Here is a 16924-nt window from a genome sequence, read left to right as displayed (position 1 = left end):
CATTTCTGTTTGCACAAATAAATACCAGTGTGAAATCATTAATTTTCATTTGCTGTTCCGAGTGATGGTGCACACACAATCAGCTACGAAGATTTTAGCCCTTGATGAAATTTCACTAGCAATAAATACCTCACCTGAGCATCTGAGAAAAAAAGAACTATGGAGACAGGTGCTGAGAAAGCAGCGAGCTACTTTTTGAGCAAAAAGGCAAATAAAGGAGAGAATTTACTTTTGATGTTCTCAGTTTGTAGAGCTGTAGTTCGGTCTGTAGTCTGAAAAGGGTCAAGATAAAAGTGTGAGTTTGTGTTGCTGTTACTACACAGATACTTGGCTCAGTTCTCAGCCCAGCCAGTCGTGCTGCCAACACCATAACCAGGTTTCTGTGGCATGTCTTCTCTTTGCCTGCTGCTTGTCCTGGAGGTCTGCTCATTTTGAAATAAGAAAAGGACCTAGTTCTGACACCTCTGTAGAAAGTCTAGAAGGTAGGACCTTGTTTGAAAGGTCTGGATAGGAGCCTAACTGATAACAGCATTTGAAGAGTGAAGGGGTTTCCAGGTGCCCAGCAGCCACCTCCTCACCCTTTCCCTCCAGTATTCACTTGGATAAGCTGTGTGCAGTGCTGACTGACTGCACACAAAGGATTTGCTCAGTCATAAACAGTACCTTGGCTTTTACTTTGAATATGTCTCTTGGCTAAGTAAATATAAAAGTCCAGGTAATATTTCCCAGATAATTTCATTTTACTGTGACAGTTGCCTTGGAGAAAATGTTAACACAGACTATGAGATCTCTCCTTGATCTCCCCTTATGGTGGCAAACTGCAGCTTTAAGCAAGTGTGAACAGCAAAATGCCACAGAGCTCTGTAATTACACATCAAACTCAAGAGTGTATGTCACTCCTACAGTATTGTATTTGTGGAACATGATTGCTAGGTACTAACATGTAGAATAACATTGGTATTCTTCACTTTTGATTCTTGAACCCTGGTCAGCTTTACCTGTTTGACTGCCATGTGACTGACTCTGTCATTGTATTTTTTCTTTATTATTTTAATAGCAGTAGAATCTGCACAGCCCCCTTCCAGCTGTGTGGGTGTTCAGATACCACAGTGATGAAGTATCTGCACAGAAACAGACCCCTCTGCATGTGTCTGGTGGCCTGTGTTACCCAGGCAGACAAGCCGGCAAGCCCCAGCCCTCCAGTAACTAAGATCCCCAATGCAGAGGGTTTAGAAAATGCTGCAACACAGCCTGCTTGGATCCAGCCACTGGCTCTGCCCCAGCCAAAGGTCTGCCAGCTCCTGTGCTTCATGGGATGGGCTCTGGTGTACAGCCTGCCCCTGGCAAGTGCCCACAGGTGTGGTGTTCGGCTTGGTTTTAAAACTGACTTGCCATAATTTACCTGAAAGAAGCAGGATGCTCCCTTGGTTTCTCTCCCTATGCTTGCCAAAATGAAAGGTAAGTGCTGATGGAAATGAAAGGTAAAACAGCTTTCTGGGGGTAGTTTGTCATGTTTGTACTTTAGATTAGAAACATATTGCTGTTGGCTCTTTCCATGCCCTGCCATCATTCTACCGAGTTAGGACACACCTGTGGAGCACTGCAAGTTAAAACAGGACTCAAAGCAAGGATGCCCATGGAGCAGGACACAAGACTGTTTGCTTCCTCCTTGCCATCCAGACAACATTGAACAGAGGCTTTTGGATACATCAGCCATGGGTTCAAATACAAAATTAAACCTAAGGTCTATCAAGGTATTTTCAGCTTTCTCTTTACGCTTGAGAATATGGCTGAACACGAGTGAAAGCAGTGAGAAACTGGTGACTCTCTTCTGACAAACACTTTATGTATCCTGAAGTATTCTAATGGATGACCTCTAACAAATGAAAAAAGTGTCATTATTCATTGAATTTCCCTCTTTTCCCTGGACATTATCTCTACTGAATCTATAACCCTCCTGTAACAGTTTGAGACACAATTACTATTGAACCAAGATAAAATTAACTGGTAAAAGCCTGTCCAATACTCTTCAATAGCTGTCAAGTTCTGACAGGATTCGGTATTAGCTGAGACTTCTATTTCAATCAGCACATTTTCTCTAAACTAGCTGGTTAAAAAATGAGTAAATTTTTTTTTTTTCTCATTTTCTACTAACTTTTAATTTGTTTATTCTCTGCTGCAAATTCATTGAATGGTCTCCCTGTTTCATGCTGTTCAAAGTTTTTAAAAAGAAGGGGGGGAAATAAAAGAGATATTAGGGTCTTTGTCATCAGCTGTCTGATTATGATGCTCACAAGTAGAACTGCACTTCTGTGGGGTGAGGGAGTGGGTAATGGCGAGTAATTCTTGTAATCAGCAGCGGCTCTAGCTGCTGTCTGGTGGGCTCCACTGGTACTGCCCAGCACAGCCACACAGGAGGGCAGTTCCTCTCCTTGCCTCTCACCTTCACTGGGAGCATCAGCTACTGCCCCACTCTGCATCTGTGGAGGTGTCCTGGGCAGCCTTGGTTTTTGAGAACATAGATAACACACTTTAGCCAATGCATGAGACAAAGGATTCGGATATTGCAGTGAAGTCAGCTCACCTGCTTAAAGTTATGTTGAGTGCTGGGCTCAGTCACACTTAGTATATTCTTCACACTTCCTAAGAGGCTGCTTTTTCTTCCTGAATGCAAACAGGTGTGGAGAGATACTTGGTGACTCCTGCAGTTCTTTGCGCAGAAATTCTTTTACATTCCATGCAGGTTGGTGAGAACAGAGCATCCAAAAGTTTTATATGACCAAGTATTCAGGACACAGTGGGTCTCAGGGCTGAAAATGAGAAGAAGCAAATTGAGAAAGAAATATTTTTCATTCTCATGTAATTTGTAAAAGAAAATTAAAAACAAGGCCTCTCTGTGGATCATCTGGATTGTAAGATCTAAGTTCCATAGAGGTTTCCAAACAGCATTTAAGTAGTACTGTGCAAAAAAAAAGCATGGTGAAAACAGTAACATGCATGCAGAAGAGAGGTGAGGTAGAGAGATGTGCCACAAATGGGAATGGTGCAGGTAGCATGGAAATGAACATGGCTTTTGGCACTCTAAGGACCAGAGTGCTATTATGGGGGGAGATTCAGGTCTTCTCTTACCTCCAGCTGCATGGTTGCACCAGGCTAGTTAAACCCAAGCTAGAGCCAGGGGGTGAAGCACAAGAAAATATCCCATTGTCCTCCTGCAGGTAGCTAGAGCATGTCCAGGAGGAAGCACTGAACTCAGAGGCCAATGACCCCTTCCTTCCAGAGACATGTGTGAGGCACGATGCCCAAACACTACTTTCTGATGCTTCACAATTGCACTCTGCTCCTCCGAGGCTAAGGCTTATCCTACCTCTTTCCCTGAATCCTCCTCACACGCCTCATGCTGGGTACAAGGCACTTTCAGAGCACCACTTTTCACGACTGGGCAGTTCTCCCTCCCAAACATGTCCTGTTTAGTCACATATCACCTGTCACTGCCAGCTTTCTCTGGTCCTTTACCGCACTGCTACATCTGAACTCTAGCCCAGCACAGCCCTGTGCACACAAACATGCTCTGGTTCATGAGGACTCTACACCAAATATTATAATGTATTAACTCTTACCTCAGATGACAAACATGTATCACCAAGGGACAATTTTGTAGAGGACAGGGAGCTGTTGGTGACAGTGATGTCTTCTAGCTCAGTGCATTGATCAGACTCTTTGATGACATTATAATTCAGGGCCACACTATAATTAGCTGGTTTCTTCTCCCGTTTCTGCTGGCAGTTGCAGAGTTTCCTGAAGGCTGCTCTGAATTTCTGGGACATGAGATTGTAAATGACAGGGTTGATGGCACTGTTTAAATAAATACAGATTCTGCAGAATAGCAGGAACCAGTTTTCTTCAAATGGGCTGGAGAGAAAGGAATTGACCACAACCAGTGTGCGGTAGGGCATCCACAGAAATGCAAATAGGATCACAACCACAGCCAGCATCTTGGTAACCTGGAGGAACACAGAGATAAATAGAATTGGGGCAGAAGGTTAGTACCCATCCTGAAAGGAACATATGCATTCCTCTCTGAGGGCCAAAGCAAAACTGTGGTGAGACTCCAGCTGCAAGTTTCTGATCAGTGTCTGATTCAGAAAAGTTTTCTACAGTAAGAAGAACAAAAAAAGCTGGCTCAAATTTCTGCCTATTTCTTGTTAAATAACTCTTTCCAGGTGACAAGCCAGTAAGCTAATAGTTGCAGGCCTTAGACTTTGCAACATCTCAAGCTTGCAGGAGGTATTAATTCAAATGGGGGGGGAAGTGTCTAAAGTAATTGTTTCAAATCACATTCTATCTCCTTCTTTAGGAGAGGATAATCTGTACTATAGTCTGTAGAGTAACTGAATTTGCTGGTCACCTGGAAAGAGTCATTTAATAAAAACTAGGGGGAATTTGGAGTTTGGGGTTTTTTGTCCTTCCTACTTTAGAAAATCTTTCTGAATCAAATGCTGATCAGAAACTCCCAGCTGGAGTCTGAGCATAATTTTGGTCTGTAGAGTAATTGAACCTGAAGTCTATATAGACTGTCTACTTTAATAGCCACCATGAAAGAATTTCCAAAAGCCAAAAATAATGGTGGGGGGAAGAAACAATTTCTATTCCTCAAATCCTCAATATTTAATTAGATCTTCATTATCTGATGTTTACTCTGAAATGTTAAAGTTTACAGAGCCAGGAGAAAAGGGGCTATCAATGACTTGATTATTATAAGAACTTAAATCCAGTTTGTAAATTTGTTTTAACAAATAAAAGAATGCACAGTGAGGTGTGACAGTGGGATATTGTGGTGGCATAGCCTCCTCTGAGTCAGGAGATGACTTTATTAACTCTGTGTGTGTGAACATTGGCACTGATTTTAGGGAGCTATGACTGCTTTTTTTGGTTGTATTTGTTTTATTTTTTGCCTTTCTTCTTGACCTAAGACTGTTGTTGCCTGCTGAAAGACTGGTCTCAATAAATTCTCTTTACCTTTGCTTTCGCCCTTATGGAAAGGCTGGGGGAGCTGGGTCACGTTAGCTTGAAGGAGATTGAGGGGTGACCTCATTAATGTTTATAAATATGTGAAAGTCCAGTGTCAGGAGGATGGAACCAGGCTCCAATGACAGGACAAGGAGCAATGGGTGCAAGCTGGAGAAGAAGAGGTTCTATGTAAACTATAGAAAAACTTTTTCACTGTGTGGGTGCTGGAGCTCTGGAGAGAGGTTGTGGAGTCTCCTTCTCTGCAGACATTCAAAATCTGCCTGGATGCATTCCTGTGTGACCTGCTGGAGGTGGTCCTTCTCTGCAGGGGGATTGGACTCGATCTTTCGAGGTCACTTACAACCCATAACATTCTGTGATTCTGTGATTTCTTCTTTCTGGGTACCTGAAGTTATGCTTCAATGAAACAGATATTCCTGTAACCACAGGGTACATTCTGGCTATATGGGTTAGAATTCCATTGCTTGCAGAAAGGATAGATGCAGATCTACACATTGGCCACAACAACCCCATGCAGTGCTACAGGCTGGGGGCAGAGTGGCTGGAGAGTGGCCAGGCAGAAAGGGACCTGGGGTTACTGGTTGATAGTAGGCTGAACATGAGCCAGCAGTGTGCCCAGGTGGCCAAGAAGACCAATGGCATCCTGCCCTGCATCAGAAACAGTGTGGCCAGCAGGAGCAGGGAAGTCATTCCGCCCCTGTACTCAGCACTGGTTAGGCCACACCTTGAGTACTGTCTCCAGTTCTGGGACCCTCAGTTTAGGAAAGATGTTGAGTTGCTGGAATGTGTCCAGAGAAGGGCAACAAAGCTGGGGAGGGGTTTGGAGCACAAGCCCTGTGAAGAGAGGCTGAGGGAGCTGGGGTTGCTTAACCTGGAGAAGAGAAGTCTCAGGGGAGACCTTATTACTCTTGACAACTACCTGAAGGGAGGTTGTAGACAGGTTGGTGTTGGTCTCTTCTCCCAGGCAACCAGCACCAGAACAAGAGGACACAGTCTCAAGCTGTACCAGGGGAAGTTTAGGCTCAAGGTGAGGAGAAAGTTCTTCACTGAGAGAGTTGTTAGCCATTGGAAAGGGCTGCCCAGGGAGGTGGTGGAGTCACTGTCCCTGGAAGTGTTCAAGAGGGGATTGGACGTGGCACTTGTTGCCATGCTTTAATAGTCATGAGGTCTTGGGTGACAGGTTGGACTTGATGATCTTTGAGGTCTTTTCCAACCTTATTGATTCTATTCTATTCTATTCTATTCTATTCTATTCTATTCTATTCTATTCTATTCTATTCACCAATAAAAGTTTCATTCATGCCAGTTGTAGGTGTGTATTTTAGATTGAAGTTATGAAAGAGTATACCAAATAACTCATTGTATTGAAAGCCTTCCATCTCACTACCTAAGGGATCTATTTTCTTCTAGCTCTCTAGAAAAACACAGACACACATATGCCAACTTGTTGGTTTTGTTATAGATATTATGATAAGGAAAAGGATAATGAGCAAAATTACTCTACAAATTGATGGTTTTTAATCTGTTGATCTTTAAATGTACATATTCAAAAGGTACAATTTTATCTTATAATTCTTCTCCCTTCAACCTGACTTTTTATTTTCATATAGCTGTTTTTAGGAAAAGTGAAAAATAAGACTGAAAAATATTATCTCTTTTTTTGTCACTTGACTGATACATTTTCTTATGACTTCTAGACTGCTCTTCATGTTTGCAGTGCATAATCATCACAACAGAGCAGAATGAAAATATGAATGTCTCAGGTAGGTAAAAGGGTGAATTTTCCTTTAAAGGGACCTGTCTTATGAACATGGCTGCATGGACTGAGGTGGCCCAGTACTGACCAGCTCTGGCTGAGGAAGACTCAAGAATTTTCACCTGCTGCCTCTCCTCCCTCCAGCTCGGCTCCAGCCTGTACCTCCAAATTGAGCACATCCATTCCACTGAGAATAATCATTCACCATGTAAAATGGCCCACATTTAAAGGAAGAAAGCAAGCATTTGTGGAGCTTGGGCTAACAATGGGGCCGAGCCCAACTAATAGATGTGCTGCATCATCTCCGGCATTCAGTGGGTAATAGTCTACCCAGGCATCAGAGTCCTTTGCTCAGTGCTCAGCAGGAGACTCCTGTTATCATACCTACTGATCCTTGGCAATTTATATTTCTTCTGAGCATGTCTTTAACAAAAAATTGCTCAGAGAATTACTTACAATGACACAGCTGTCATTTTGAATCCTGAGTTGAACTTAGAGCAAATTAATCTCACTGTCAGGGAGAGGATATTTTAGAGTCACACAATTAATACATTACAGCAATGAGAAAAGGCTGTTACTCTTCAAGTGGCTGCATTCTATATGCCTCAAAGACATACATGTATGCAGTGTGCAAACTATTAGTTGAATTTGTGTATACTGGCAGCTTGACGTATATTTTCCTTCTGTCTAACAACACTAGCTTGTACTGCTGTCATGTTCAGCTTGCTGGGGCTGTGATTTAACAAGATCTTAGAACTGGCTTTTAGCACCATATAAAAAGATGCTATGATCACAGCACGAAGTGCCCTGATCTGAGACAAATCCAGGGCAGGTCAGTTGCAGTTTCAAATGTGTTTAAAAATGCCAGTAGACTTCATGCCTTGAAGCACTCAGACTCTGCTAAGTCCTGGTCTTGACCTACACTGAAGACAAAGTATTGTGTGAGTGCAGCTAAAAAAGAAATCCTCTTCTCACCTCCCTTCTTTGGGCTGGCCCCCAAATTGAGGGTGTGGTCCATATCAGACTGCTGGTCCAACTGACAAAGAAGCACTTCTACGAAGAGCTGGTTTCCAGTTTGCTAAGCTTGTGTATTCATATGCTGCCATGGAGTCTACAGTCAGTGCAAGAGAAGAGGCAGAAGCATGGCCCACAGATGGCACCTCTTTAGTGGCATCTCCAAGTGGTTCAGTCAGTGCAAAACAGTGAGGAGGATTCATAATTTTAACTTGTCTGCAGTGCATGTCCTCCCAAAGCTCCAAAAGCACAAAATCTGTCACAAGCCCTCTATTGCCAGGCAGAAATTCAGTTGCCTGATCCATCTGACCAGTAGCAGTCTTATCTCTGAGACCGACTGCAAGGCACTGAGTTGAAACAATTATTTATTTGTTGATAAATGCTCCCTAAGCTGGCTGCAGGTGCAGTGGATTTTCACCACCAGCTACTTCAGAGCATGGCCAACATGCAAATGATAGCAGCTCTTACAGAGTTCTCTGGCACCACTCACTTTGTCTCCAGTGTGGCCAGAAGCCGACTGCAGGCTGAGGCACTCATCATGGCTCCTGATGCGAAGACGCTGCAATTCCACCTTGCACTTTTTCACACCTAAATTTACCTTTATGGATGAATGTAGCTTCTAAACACAGGATTTAGGCCAAATCTACTTTCTTATCCACACTAGAAACCATTGGAATGGGTGGGGCTGCACAGAAATAGCTTAGAGGAAAGTTTGGCCCACTTTACTTAAGTAAACTGCCATAACCTTTTCCAAATCACTTCATATGAAAGGTAATGTGAGGAACAAGCTCACTGCTAAATTTCAAATACAACCAGTTTATCATAAAATAAAGGCAAAACTACCCTAGCAGGTTTGCTAGAGGCGCACCGTAACGACACGAGTTGAACTTACATAAACGTCAAACATACACATTCATACCTTCCCCCAGCAGCTCCCACCCTTCTCCATCAGGGCTGGGACAAAACCTGCACTTTTGACCTGGCCAGTCTTCAGACATGTCGGTGCCTCACCTTTCTCTCCCAATACACAAGGATCCCACACAATAAAGACCATGACCAACCGATCAGCCCAAAGATTGAACCCCACAGTTCCCAGCAATTCTCCTTGCAAAAGCCAAATATTACAATTTCTCACAGTAACTAAACATCATTTGGGAAGGGGATAAGTAGTTGATGTCAGGTGAGTGATAAGAGGGCAAACCTTTTTAAGAACCTGCTTTTTATTACCTGTAACTGACCGTACACCAAAGCTCCCTGAAAGCAGTGGCCCTAGCAGCCTCCTTCACTACACACTAACTGCTCCTGTCTTGGGGACATGCTTTGAGCTAATCCATTTTCATACCAGTTTCAGGTATACTTTGAATGATAGCAAAGAGAAGAGAATGTGTTCTTGGCTGCATGCAACATCAAGCCCTATCTTTTGGTTTCTGAGTATGTTCTGGAAAATATTTTCAATGTTTTTCACTAAACAGATTCCCAATATTCTACTTCTAAACTAGTATTCTGCTCTTCCTTGCTGCTTTAAAACCTTGTCACTTTAAGGAAGATACATTTTCATTACCATGGCAATCACATTTTGGTAGTTGCTTCCTTCTCCTTTGAATACTAATCTTTCTTAGACTGATAGACAAAAGAATAGTCATAGTTGCTGAGTTACTGTGCACAGAATCACTCCGGTGTTTTAAAAGCATCTAATGGTTGGGCATGATGATCTATGAGGTCTTTTCCAACCTTATAGATTCTATGATTCTATGAATAGTATCTTTCTTGTGCTTGGTGGTGTTCATTGGAATATACCACTGTGATTCTGTATGTGTCTATGCCACTGTGATTTTGTAATCCAAAAGAACTTGTTCAATGAGGAAGAAGGTTAAATAAATAAAAGGATAAAAGTCCTGTGATAACAACACCCCAAGTGAAACCATGCAGTATGATGGAGAACTTCATGCAAGTTCTGCAAATGTTATCTTGCATTGCAGCTGGAATCTATGCTTACTCTGCTGTGAGAGAACAGAATCACAGATTGTTAGAGGTTGGAAGGGACCTCCAGTGATCCCCACGTCCAAACACCCTGCCAAAGCAGGATCACAGAAGGGTCTCTCTAGAGGAAAAGTCATCCTATACTTCATCAATGTCCAAGAAAGGACTTTCTCTAGAGGGCAACCTACCTGTTTAAATCAACCATGGAAGGACCTTAGATGATATGATTGGACTAAACAACTAACTTTTTGAGATATGCCACTGGAAGAAAAGAAGCACTGTTAGCAAAATTAAGCACTCACATAGAAAAAAAAAAGTAAGAGAGGCAGAATTAGCTTTTATCCATCTTACTGTATGCTGTAAAGAAGCATTTAGTGTTGGTTGGTGTTGCTTGTCAGTGAACCTTTGTTCATTTCATAATAAATATGAAAATTGTTCCTAGTACTTTGAATAACACATTTTCTGTTGACTAAATGAAACTTTTCCCCCCTTTCATTTGTTTAATAAAAGGCTTGGGAAAAGAATCCCTGAAATGGAGAACAGGGAAAACTGTGATCAGCTGACTAGAGTGGGCTGAGGGAGACCTGCAGCCTGGAGAAGGGATCCAGGTTCACGAGAGAAGTTCATGGAGGAATACCTTATATGGGAGGGACAGACTTTACGGCAGGGGAAGACTGCAAGGAGTTTTCTTCCTGAGGGAGAAGGAACAACAAAAGCATTAAACTAACTGAGACTGACCACAACACCCATTCCCTGCCCCACCACACTGCTTTGGGGGGAGGAGGTAGGAAAGTTGAGCCTGGGAAGAGGAGAGGTCTGGGAAAAAGGTGTACTTATCAGCTTGTATTTATCACTGTCCTACAGACCTCAGGCTGTTCAGTCTGGAAAAGAGAAAACTGAGAGGGGATCTTATTAATGTTTCTAAATAACTGAAGAGTGGGAGTCAAGAAGAAGAAACTAGTTTCTTTTTAGTGGTGTCCTGTGATACAACAATGGGCAATGGATACAAACTACAATACAAGAAGTTCCACCTCAACATGAAAAAAAAATTCCCTACCATAAGGGTGACAGAGCCCAGAAAGGTTGTGGAATCTCCTTCTCTAAAGACTTCCAAGACTTGTCTGGATGTGTTTCTGTGCGACCTGCCTTTGGCAGGGATGCTGGACGCGATGATCTTCAGAGGTCCCCCCACCCCCTACCATTCTATGATTCTATGATTATGTTTTCCCCAAATCAAGTCTGTCTTTTGCCCATGGCCATAACTGTGCTTTTCTCCACCCAGAAGATTTTTATTGGCTCATGGTTCTTTGGATCACATTCAATCCTTCTTGCCGACACACATAGTTTGTTCCCTAGTTCTATGACAGCAATTACAGTTTCCCAGTGCTTCTTGAGGTCCAGGATTCCTTACACATTCAAATATGTTTTAAGTTGTGCAGCTCCAAATTCATAGTCTGTATTTTCTGGTGAGTGAGTAGAAATCAACTTCAGTCCACTGTTGCAGGACCTGTGATCATCCATCCACATGATCACATAGTTACTAAATAAATCTTAATGTTGAATTTGCATTGCAGTTTCTTCTTTGGCTCTGAATCGAGTAAATGGGACTTTGAACTCTATGGACTCAAGAGACACTCTTGATCATTATATCATCTTCTAATCATATTGATCCTTCCCCTCTGCTAAGCTTTGCAGTTTCAGCTTCTGTGACCTGGGTTTAGCTGAAGGGTGTTGGGAAATTTTGCTTTCTCAACTTCCTTCCTATTTAACTTGAAGAAATGTGTACAGCAAAACCATTTCATTCTGTTCTCTCAGGCTCAAACTGGTTTTAAAATGATGCTGAGCATGTAATCAAGCATCCAGAATAAAGTGATACTGATTTTCTTCTGCTGCTAAATAATGGACAAAGAAAACCAAAACTAAACACTTCTAATCTGACGGTTAGCTATAACTGGGGACACTTAATGAAATATAACCTAGCCCACAGGTTTCAGTTGTGCATTTCAAAGCACGGTTTTAGAGCTCTTGTGAGCACTGGATGCTCCAGTGGGTAGCTCAGTTAACCTTTGAGGTCAGCACTGTCTCTGTAATAAGGGACAACAGTCCCTCTCATTAAACAGTAGCAATTTACACAAAATATGAAGAAAATAAAGTTCAACCCATCACAGAAGGGGGGAACTCAGCATGTTTGAAAAGGTTCACAGCTTGGTTTTGCTTCCTGCAGGGACTGCACAGTACAGGGAGGTAGAAGCATCCCTCTTGGCAAAGTGACCCTCCAGGCTGCTGAGCAGTGGCTGCTGAAGGGTGTAAGCCAAGTCGGTCAGCATGCAGTACTGCTTCCCAACTCTCCCATCCCACTGCCTGACCCAGCTGGACCCTTCTCCTGAGAGCCAGCTGTGAATCATAGTATCACAGAACATCAGGGGTTGGTAGGGACCTTGAAAGATCATCCAGTCCAATCCCCCTGCCAGGGCAATGTACCCTGCATTTCTCAGCAGTGCACCCAACTGTGCTACCTGCTGCATGCTGTGTGAGTACCAGGCAGTATGGTTTATTGCAAGTAACCATAAAACTATATTCTACTTGTAGAACTACACGTTGTAGCATACATGTTTAACAATATAAACAGAAGCTAGTCAAGCCTATGTCCCTGTTTTGAGCCATCAGTGCATAAAAGCATTTCATGAAGGATAAGAATAACCAATACACTTAGGATTTCCAAACCACTTTTATACAGAATTAGAGGCAGGAAAAGTAACAACTTAACTACATTTGCAGAATGACATAGTGCCTTAGATGGGACAAAAGCCTCAAGTCTCCTAAAATCCCAAGTTAGTTCCTTCTCTTCAGATTTCACAAACAACTCATGAGTCACTTTGTGTATTTGACAGGGCAATATAAAGAAACTGCAGTTAAAAAAGTTTTATTCTCTATTCTTCCCAATTGCTGGTTTGTTTTTTTTTATGTAGGAAATTAAATATAAGGTTTTTTTAGTCCTTGAGGCATATAATAGTGAACAGGAAAGAAAAAAAGCAACACATATTTATATGCATGTGTATACATATCCCAGAATTTCGGTCTGACTACTTAGCAAAAAAGGGAGGATATATTTTAACCCCTTCCACAAGTTTAGACCAAGTGATCTATAACCAAGGGAGTTTTGGATTTTAGAAAGCCATTTCAAACTGCTGTTCCTACCTGCCTTCGAGAAGCAATAGTGCTATTGAAACTTCTGTTAGTCATCTTGGAATTCACAGGCTTGCTGTGGTGAGCCACGTCATTCCTCCATGTCTTAGAGTTCTCTTTTGGGTCCGAAGGGATGGGGTTCAGAAACAGTATTCTAGCAATCAGGACATAGAGGACAGTCGCCAACACCACTGGCACAACATAAAATATGCCAAAGTCCATCATGTAGATAGGAGAGTAATAGCTCCTGGACACCTTATAGCCACAGGACACAGCAGTAGTGTCTTTGTAGACTACTGTATTAAGGTCTAGCAAGAAAAACCAGAGCATACAGTATACGGAAGTGAAAGCCCAGACAAAAAGAATGATCTTTTTGGCTCTTGAAAAAGTGCACAGGAATTGAGCTTTGATTGGGTGGCAGATGGCTATGTATCTCTCAATGGTGAAGGCAGTGATGGAAAAAGAAGAAGCATTGATCCCTAGGTACTGGAGGTAAGTAATGCAGAGACACCCCACATAGCCATATACCCAGGATCTGTACAGGCTTTCTGTGATATTTGGTAGTCCTGCAGCCACAAGCACCATGAGATCTGCCACAGCCAGACTCACTAGATAGCAATTAGTGGGAGTTCTCATGTGTTTGGTTCTGAGGACCACCAAAACCACCATGATGTTGCCCACGATGCCCAGTCCGCAGATAAGGAGGACCAAGAGGATGGTAACCACTTGGTATTCGGCTGTAACAATCTCCTGGCTTGTCAGCAGCAGCCCAGTTTGGTTCTGCTCCTCCCTTGTACCATTCTCCATCTTCATCAGCCCACTGCTGCTTCTGCCCAGCACTTGGTATCAGCACGTGTTCTCCATGGTTCCCTGCAAAGGGGTGAGTGGAGCAGAGCATGGGTGAGTTGTAGCCCCAGAACACATTCTCCATGTAGTCACAGTCCCATTCCTGTACTGTCCTCCACTCCCCCAAAAGCACCTGGACTTTTGGTCTTTGTAAGTTCAACTACCAGAGACAGGTTAATCCCTCTAAGACGCCAGCTCATTTGCACAGGTGAAAAAGCTATTTTCTGACAGCCGGGTTGAGGCATTCATGAAAGCACAGCCTGTGGAGATGGGAGCTTCCTGCCTGCAGAGGAGGCGGTGCAGAGAAAGCAGAGCTGCACTTCCAGCTGGCTAGAGAACGGCACGGGACTGAGCAGATCCAGCCCAGGCAGACTTCAGCATCACTGCTTTCCAGGAGGAGTCACAATTTACCGAGGGTGGAGACAACAGCGGGAGGTGAAAGGATTTGTGAAGCCCCACGGGTCTTCTGGTTCAAGCTGCTTTCCCTCTGTTTTCAGATGTCTATTTCACATATCGATCACATTGATCCGCCCCGGCAAACAAAGGGCAGATTGACTGGCAACAAAAATACACCAACTGCTAAAACTCTGACTTCCTCCATGCCCTGTCCTTGTGAAAGTGATGGTAATTTACAGTTGCCTCCTGCTTTGTAGGGAGCTGTAAGAGTCCCTTCAGAGCTTACAGATTCGTATCACAGCTTTTGAAAGCAGCAGGAAAAATTGACTGTCTTTACTGCACAGACAATTATCTTCAAAACCTCTCTTTCTATTACTGTCATCACTCCTGAGCCCCTTCAGCTCTTTTTGGGATTGTAGAGGAGCAACAATATAACCACCAGCGCACAAATTGCCTCTTAATGAGATCAGTCACACACATGTGCACACACACACGAAGCATTACTGATCCACCACCGTTTCCTCTGCAAAGAAGTCTTCTCTGGCTCAGTCAGATTGGGTAAAACCACAGACAAACCAAGTGCTGGTGGAAATATCTGCTTTAAGATGCACCGTCAAAAGCTCTAGGGATGCAGCAGCAGTATTCATAAACCTGGCTGCACCCCGAGGTGGATGCAGAGCTCTCCTGTTTCACTTGCTGGCAATCTTCCTGACTGAGTGAGAGGAACAATAGCAAACTCTTCTACGGGGCTCCCTGAAAGAGCCCTTGACAACTCCTCATCGCTGTCCTTCATCACACTGTTTCTCCTTATATTTTTGTCTTAGAAGGCTGAAGATTAAAGCTACCTTAAAATCCCACCCCCAGCCTTTTGTTGTTGTTGTTGTTGTGTTTGTATGGGTTTTCTTTGCTTGTTTTTCCATTCGGGACAATTGTATCTGCTCTTTGCTCAGGAAGGGTTAAAAAAAAGAAAATAATAAATAGCACAAGTGGAGAAGGGCAACTTGGATTTTAAAACCAATTTTAGTGTTAAGAGCAAAGGGCTAGCATAGACACACGGTATGGCGTTCATAAAACCAGGGGTTTAAACAGACTGGAACAAGAGGTGATGACAAGAGAATGACATCTGAATGAGAGCTGGAAATTAGACTCATGTAATTCCTGAGATTTGAAACCACTCAGTTAATTTTTCCAGTCATTTTTCCCATATTCACACTTCAGTTGTGTTCAGATGGGCTTCATCTGTAGACCTCAAAGCACTTGGCAAAGTAAAGCAAATACCATTACTCCAGTTTAACAGATGAAGACACAGGGTGAAATGAATCAGACCTGTTGCCAGTGGCCTAGCAGTGGCCTGTGGAAAATTCAGGTTACTGATTACTTGACCAACAGTTTATTGATGGAATCTCATTGAGATTCTGATCCATAAAATCTGCAGATTCCACTAATCTGGACACAGCTGAAAGAGGAAGGTCAGTGCTAGTGCAATGCCTGGGTGTCATAAAAAGGGTTCTTTCCAGACCCCTTCAAACTCTACAACATTTTATCCTTCAGAGTGGAGAGAATTCCCCTTAACCATCTATGGTTTAAAGCTATGTGGCAATAGTGGGGCTAGCCCCAGATGCTCAACCCCACAGTAAAAAGAAAAAACAACAGTAGGAGGAAGCCCAGCAGAAGCTATCCCAGGTTTAGTGACAGTAATCAGGGACCCATCAGGGTGCTGAACTACTGTTCAAAACAGGAAACTGTGATAGTTGTCAGGATGGATAAACACCATTGACTCCAGCTACATCAAAGGTTTTTGGCATCTCCATAGACTGATTTTTCTTTCAGGGTTGAAATTCCTTTCTACCGCACCATCCCACCATAAAGCCTTGTTCCTCATGTTTCCATGTGTTCTGCTACCTTATCTAGGCAATGTCAATGGTCTGAACCGGGGCTGAGGAAATACTGCATCTGAGGGTTTGCTGTGCCAGAGGTGATGGTCAGCCATGGGACCATTGGATATGGGATGCAGAGAAGCTGGAGAGCATTTAAAAGCCCACATGACTTTGAAGTGAAAATGAGAAGTCTGGAAGATGTATTATCTGATGTTTGCCTCACTCCTCTGCATCTGTGACTGGTCTGTATCAGAGAGGATAGACTAGTCAGCTAGCAGTTCATTTTCTGTGACTTCTAACGTGGTGATCAGTCAGAGATCAGAAACTGGATCTGGCAATCAATTAAAAGCCAGAATTTTCTCCCAGTAAATACTGTGTTAATGCAACAGTCTGAATACACTGGCTAGATTTTAAAGCAGTTCAACATTAATATATGCAAGCCCAGCAGCTGTGCCAGAGACATTTTGAGAGCAGATGGACCAGAGATCACCGCAAAACTCTTAACTGCATATCTGTTACACTATTTTATACACATACCTGTTGATCCAGGCACTGACTGGTATTACATCTACAAATGAGGACAGATGTTAGCAAGTCAACAACAACAGGCAGAAAAAAAAGCCCCCAAAATATACTGACATTCACTAGCACATTTCTGTTGGTACAACCCTTTGGGTAGGAGGGAGGGGGAGGTATCATGTTGAGACACCTTGTGCTGTGTACCACTTAGCCAACAATATTCTTGTCCAATTTTTTCCCCCCATTTGTCTCAATTAAAATGCACTTCTGCTCACTTGAGGCACAACAAACCCATAACAGTCTCATAACATCAAGCACA

General features: G+C 43.0%; 1 protein-coding gene across 1 annotated transcript; it reads right to left on the bottom strand.

Annotated features, from left to right (window-relative positions):
- Nucleotides 1-2729: 2729 nt before the first annotated feature.
- TRHR (thyrotropin releasing hormone receptor) lies at nt 2730-14101 on the bottom strand. Its single transcript, XM_054167318.1, has 3 exons — nt 12980-14101; nt 3621-4004; nt 2730-2810 (listed from the first exon to the last, which is right to left on the bottom strand). Exons 1-3 carry the CDS (start codon nt 13778-13780, stop codon nt 2805-2807), a joined length of 1191 nt encoding a protein of 396 aa, XP_054023293.1. The 5' UTR covers nt 13781-14101; the 3' UTR covers nt 2730-2804.
- Between the last annotated feature and the right edge of the window lie 2823 nt (nt 14102-16924).

This window comes from Dryobates pubescens, chromosome 14, assembly GCF_014839835.1.
Source record: "Dryobates pubescens isolate bDryPub1 chromosome 14, bDryPub1.pri, whole genome shotgun sequence".
Lineage (NCBI taxonomy): Eukaryota > Metazoa > Chordata > Aves > Piciformes > Picidae > Dryobates > Dryobates pubescens.
This window is presented reverse-complemented; position numbering and strand designations above follow the sequence as displayed.

Excerpts from the sequence above, each read along its gene's own strand:
- TRHR (XM_054167318.1), bottom strand. The coding sequence starts at position 13,780 with ATGAAGATGGAGAATGGTACAAGGGAGGAGCAGAACCAAACTGGGCTG. Across the intron at positions 4,005-12,979 it reads CTATTGCTTCTCGAAGGCAG|GTTACCAAGATGCTGGCTGT; the intron begins GTAGGAACAGCA and ends GTGTTCCTCCAG.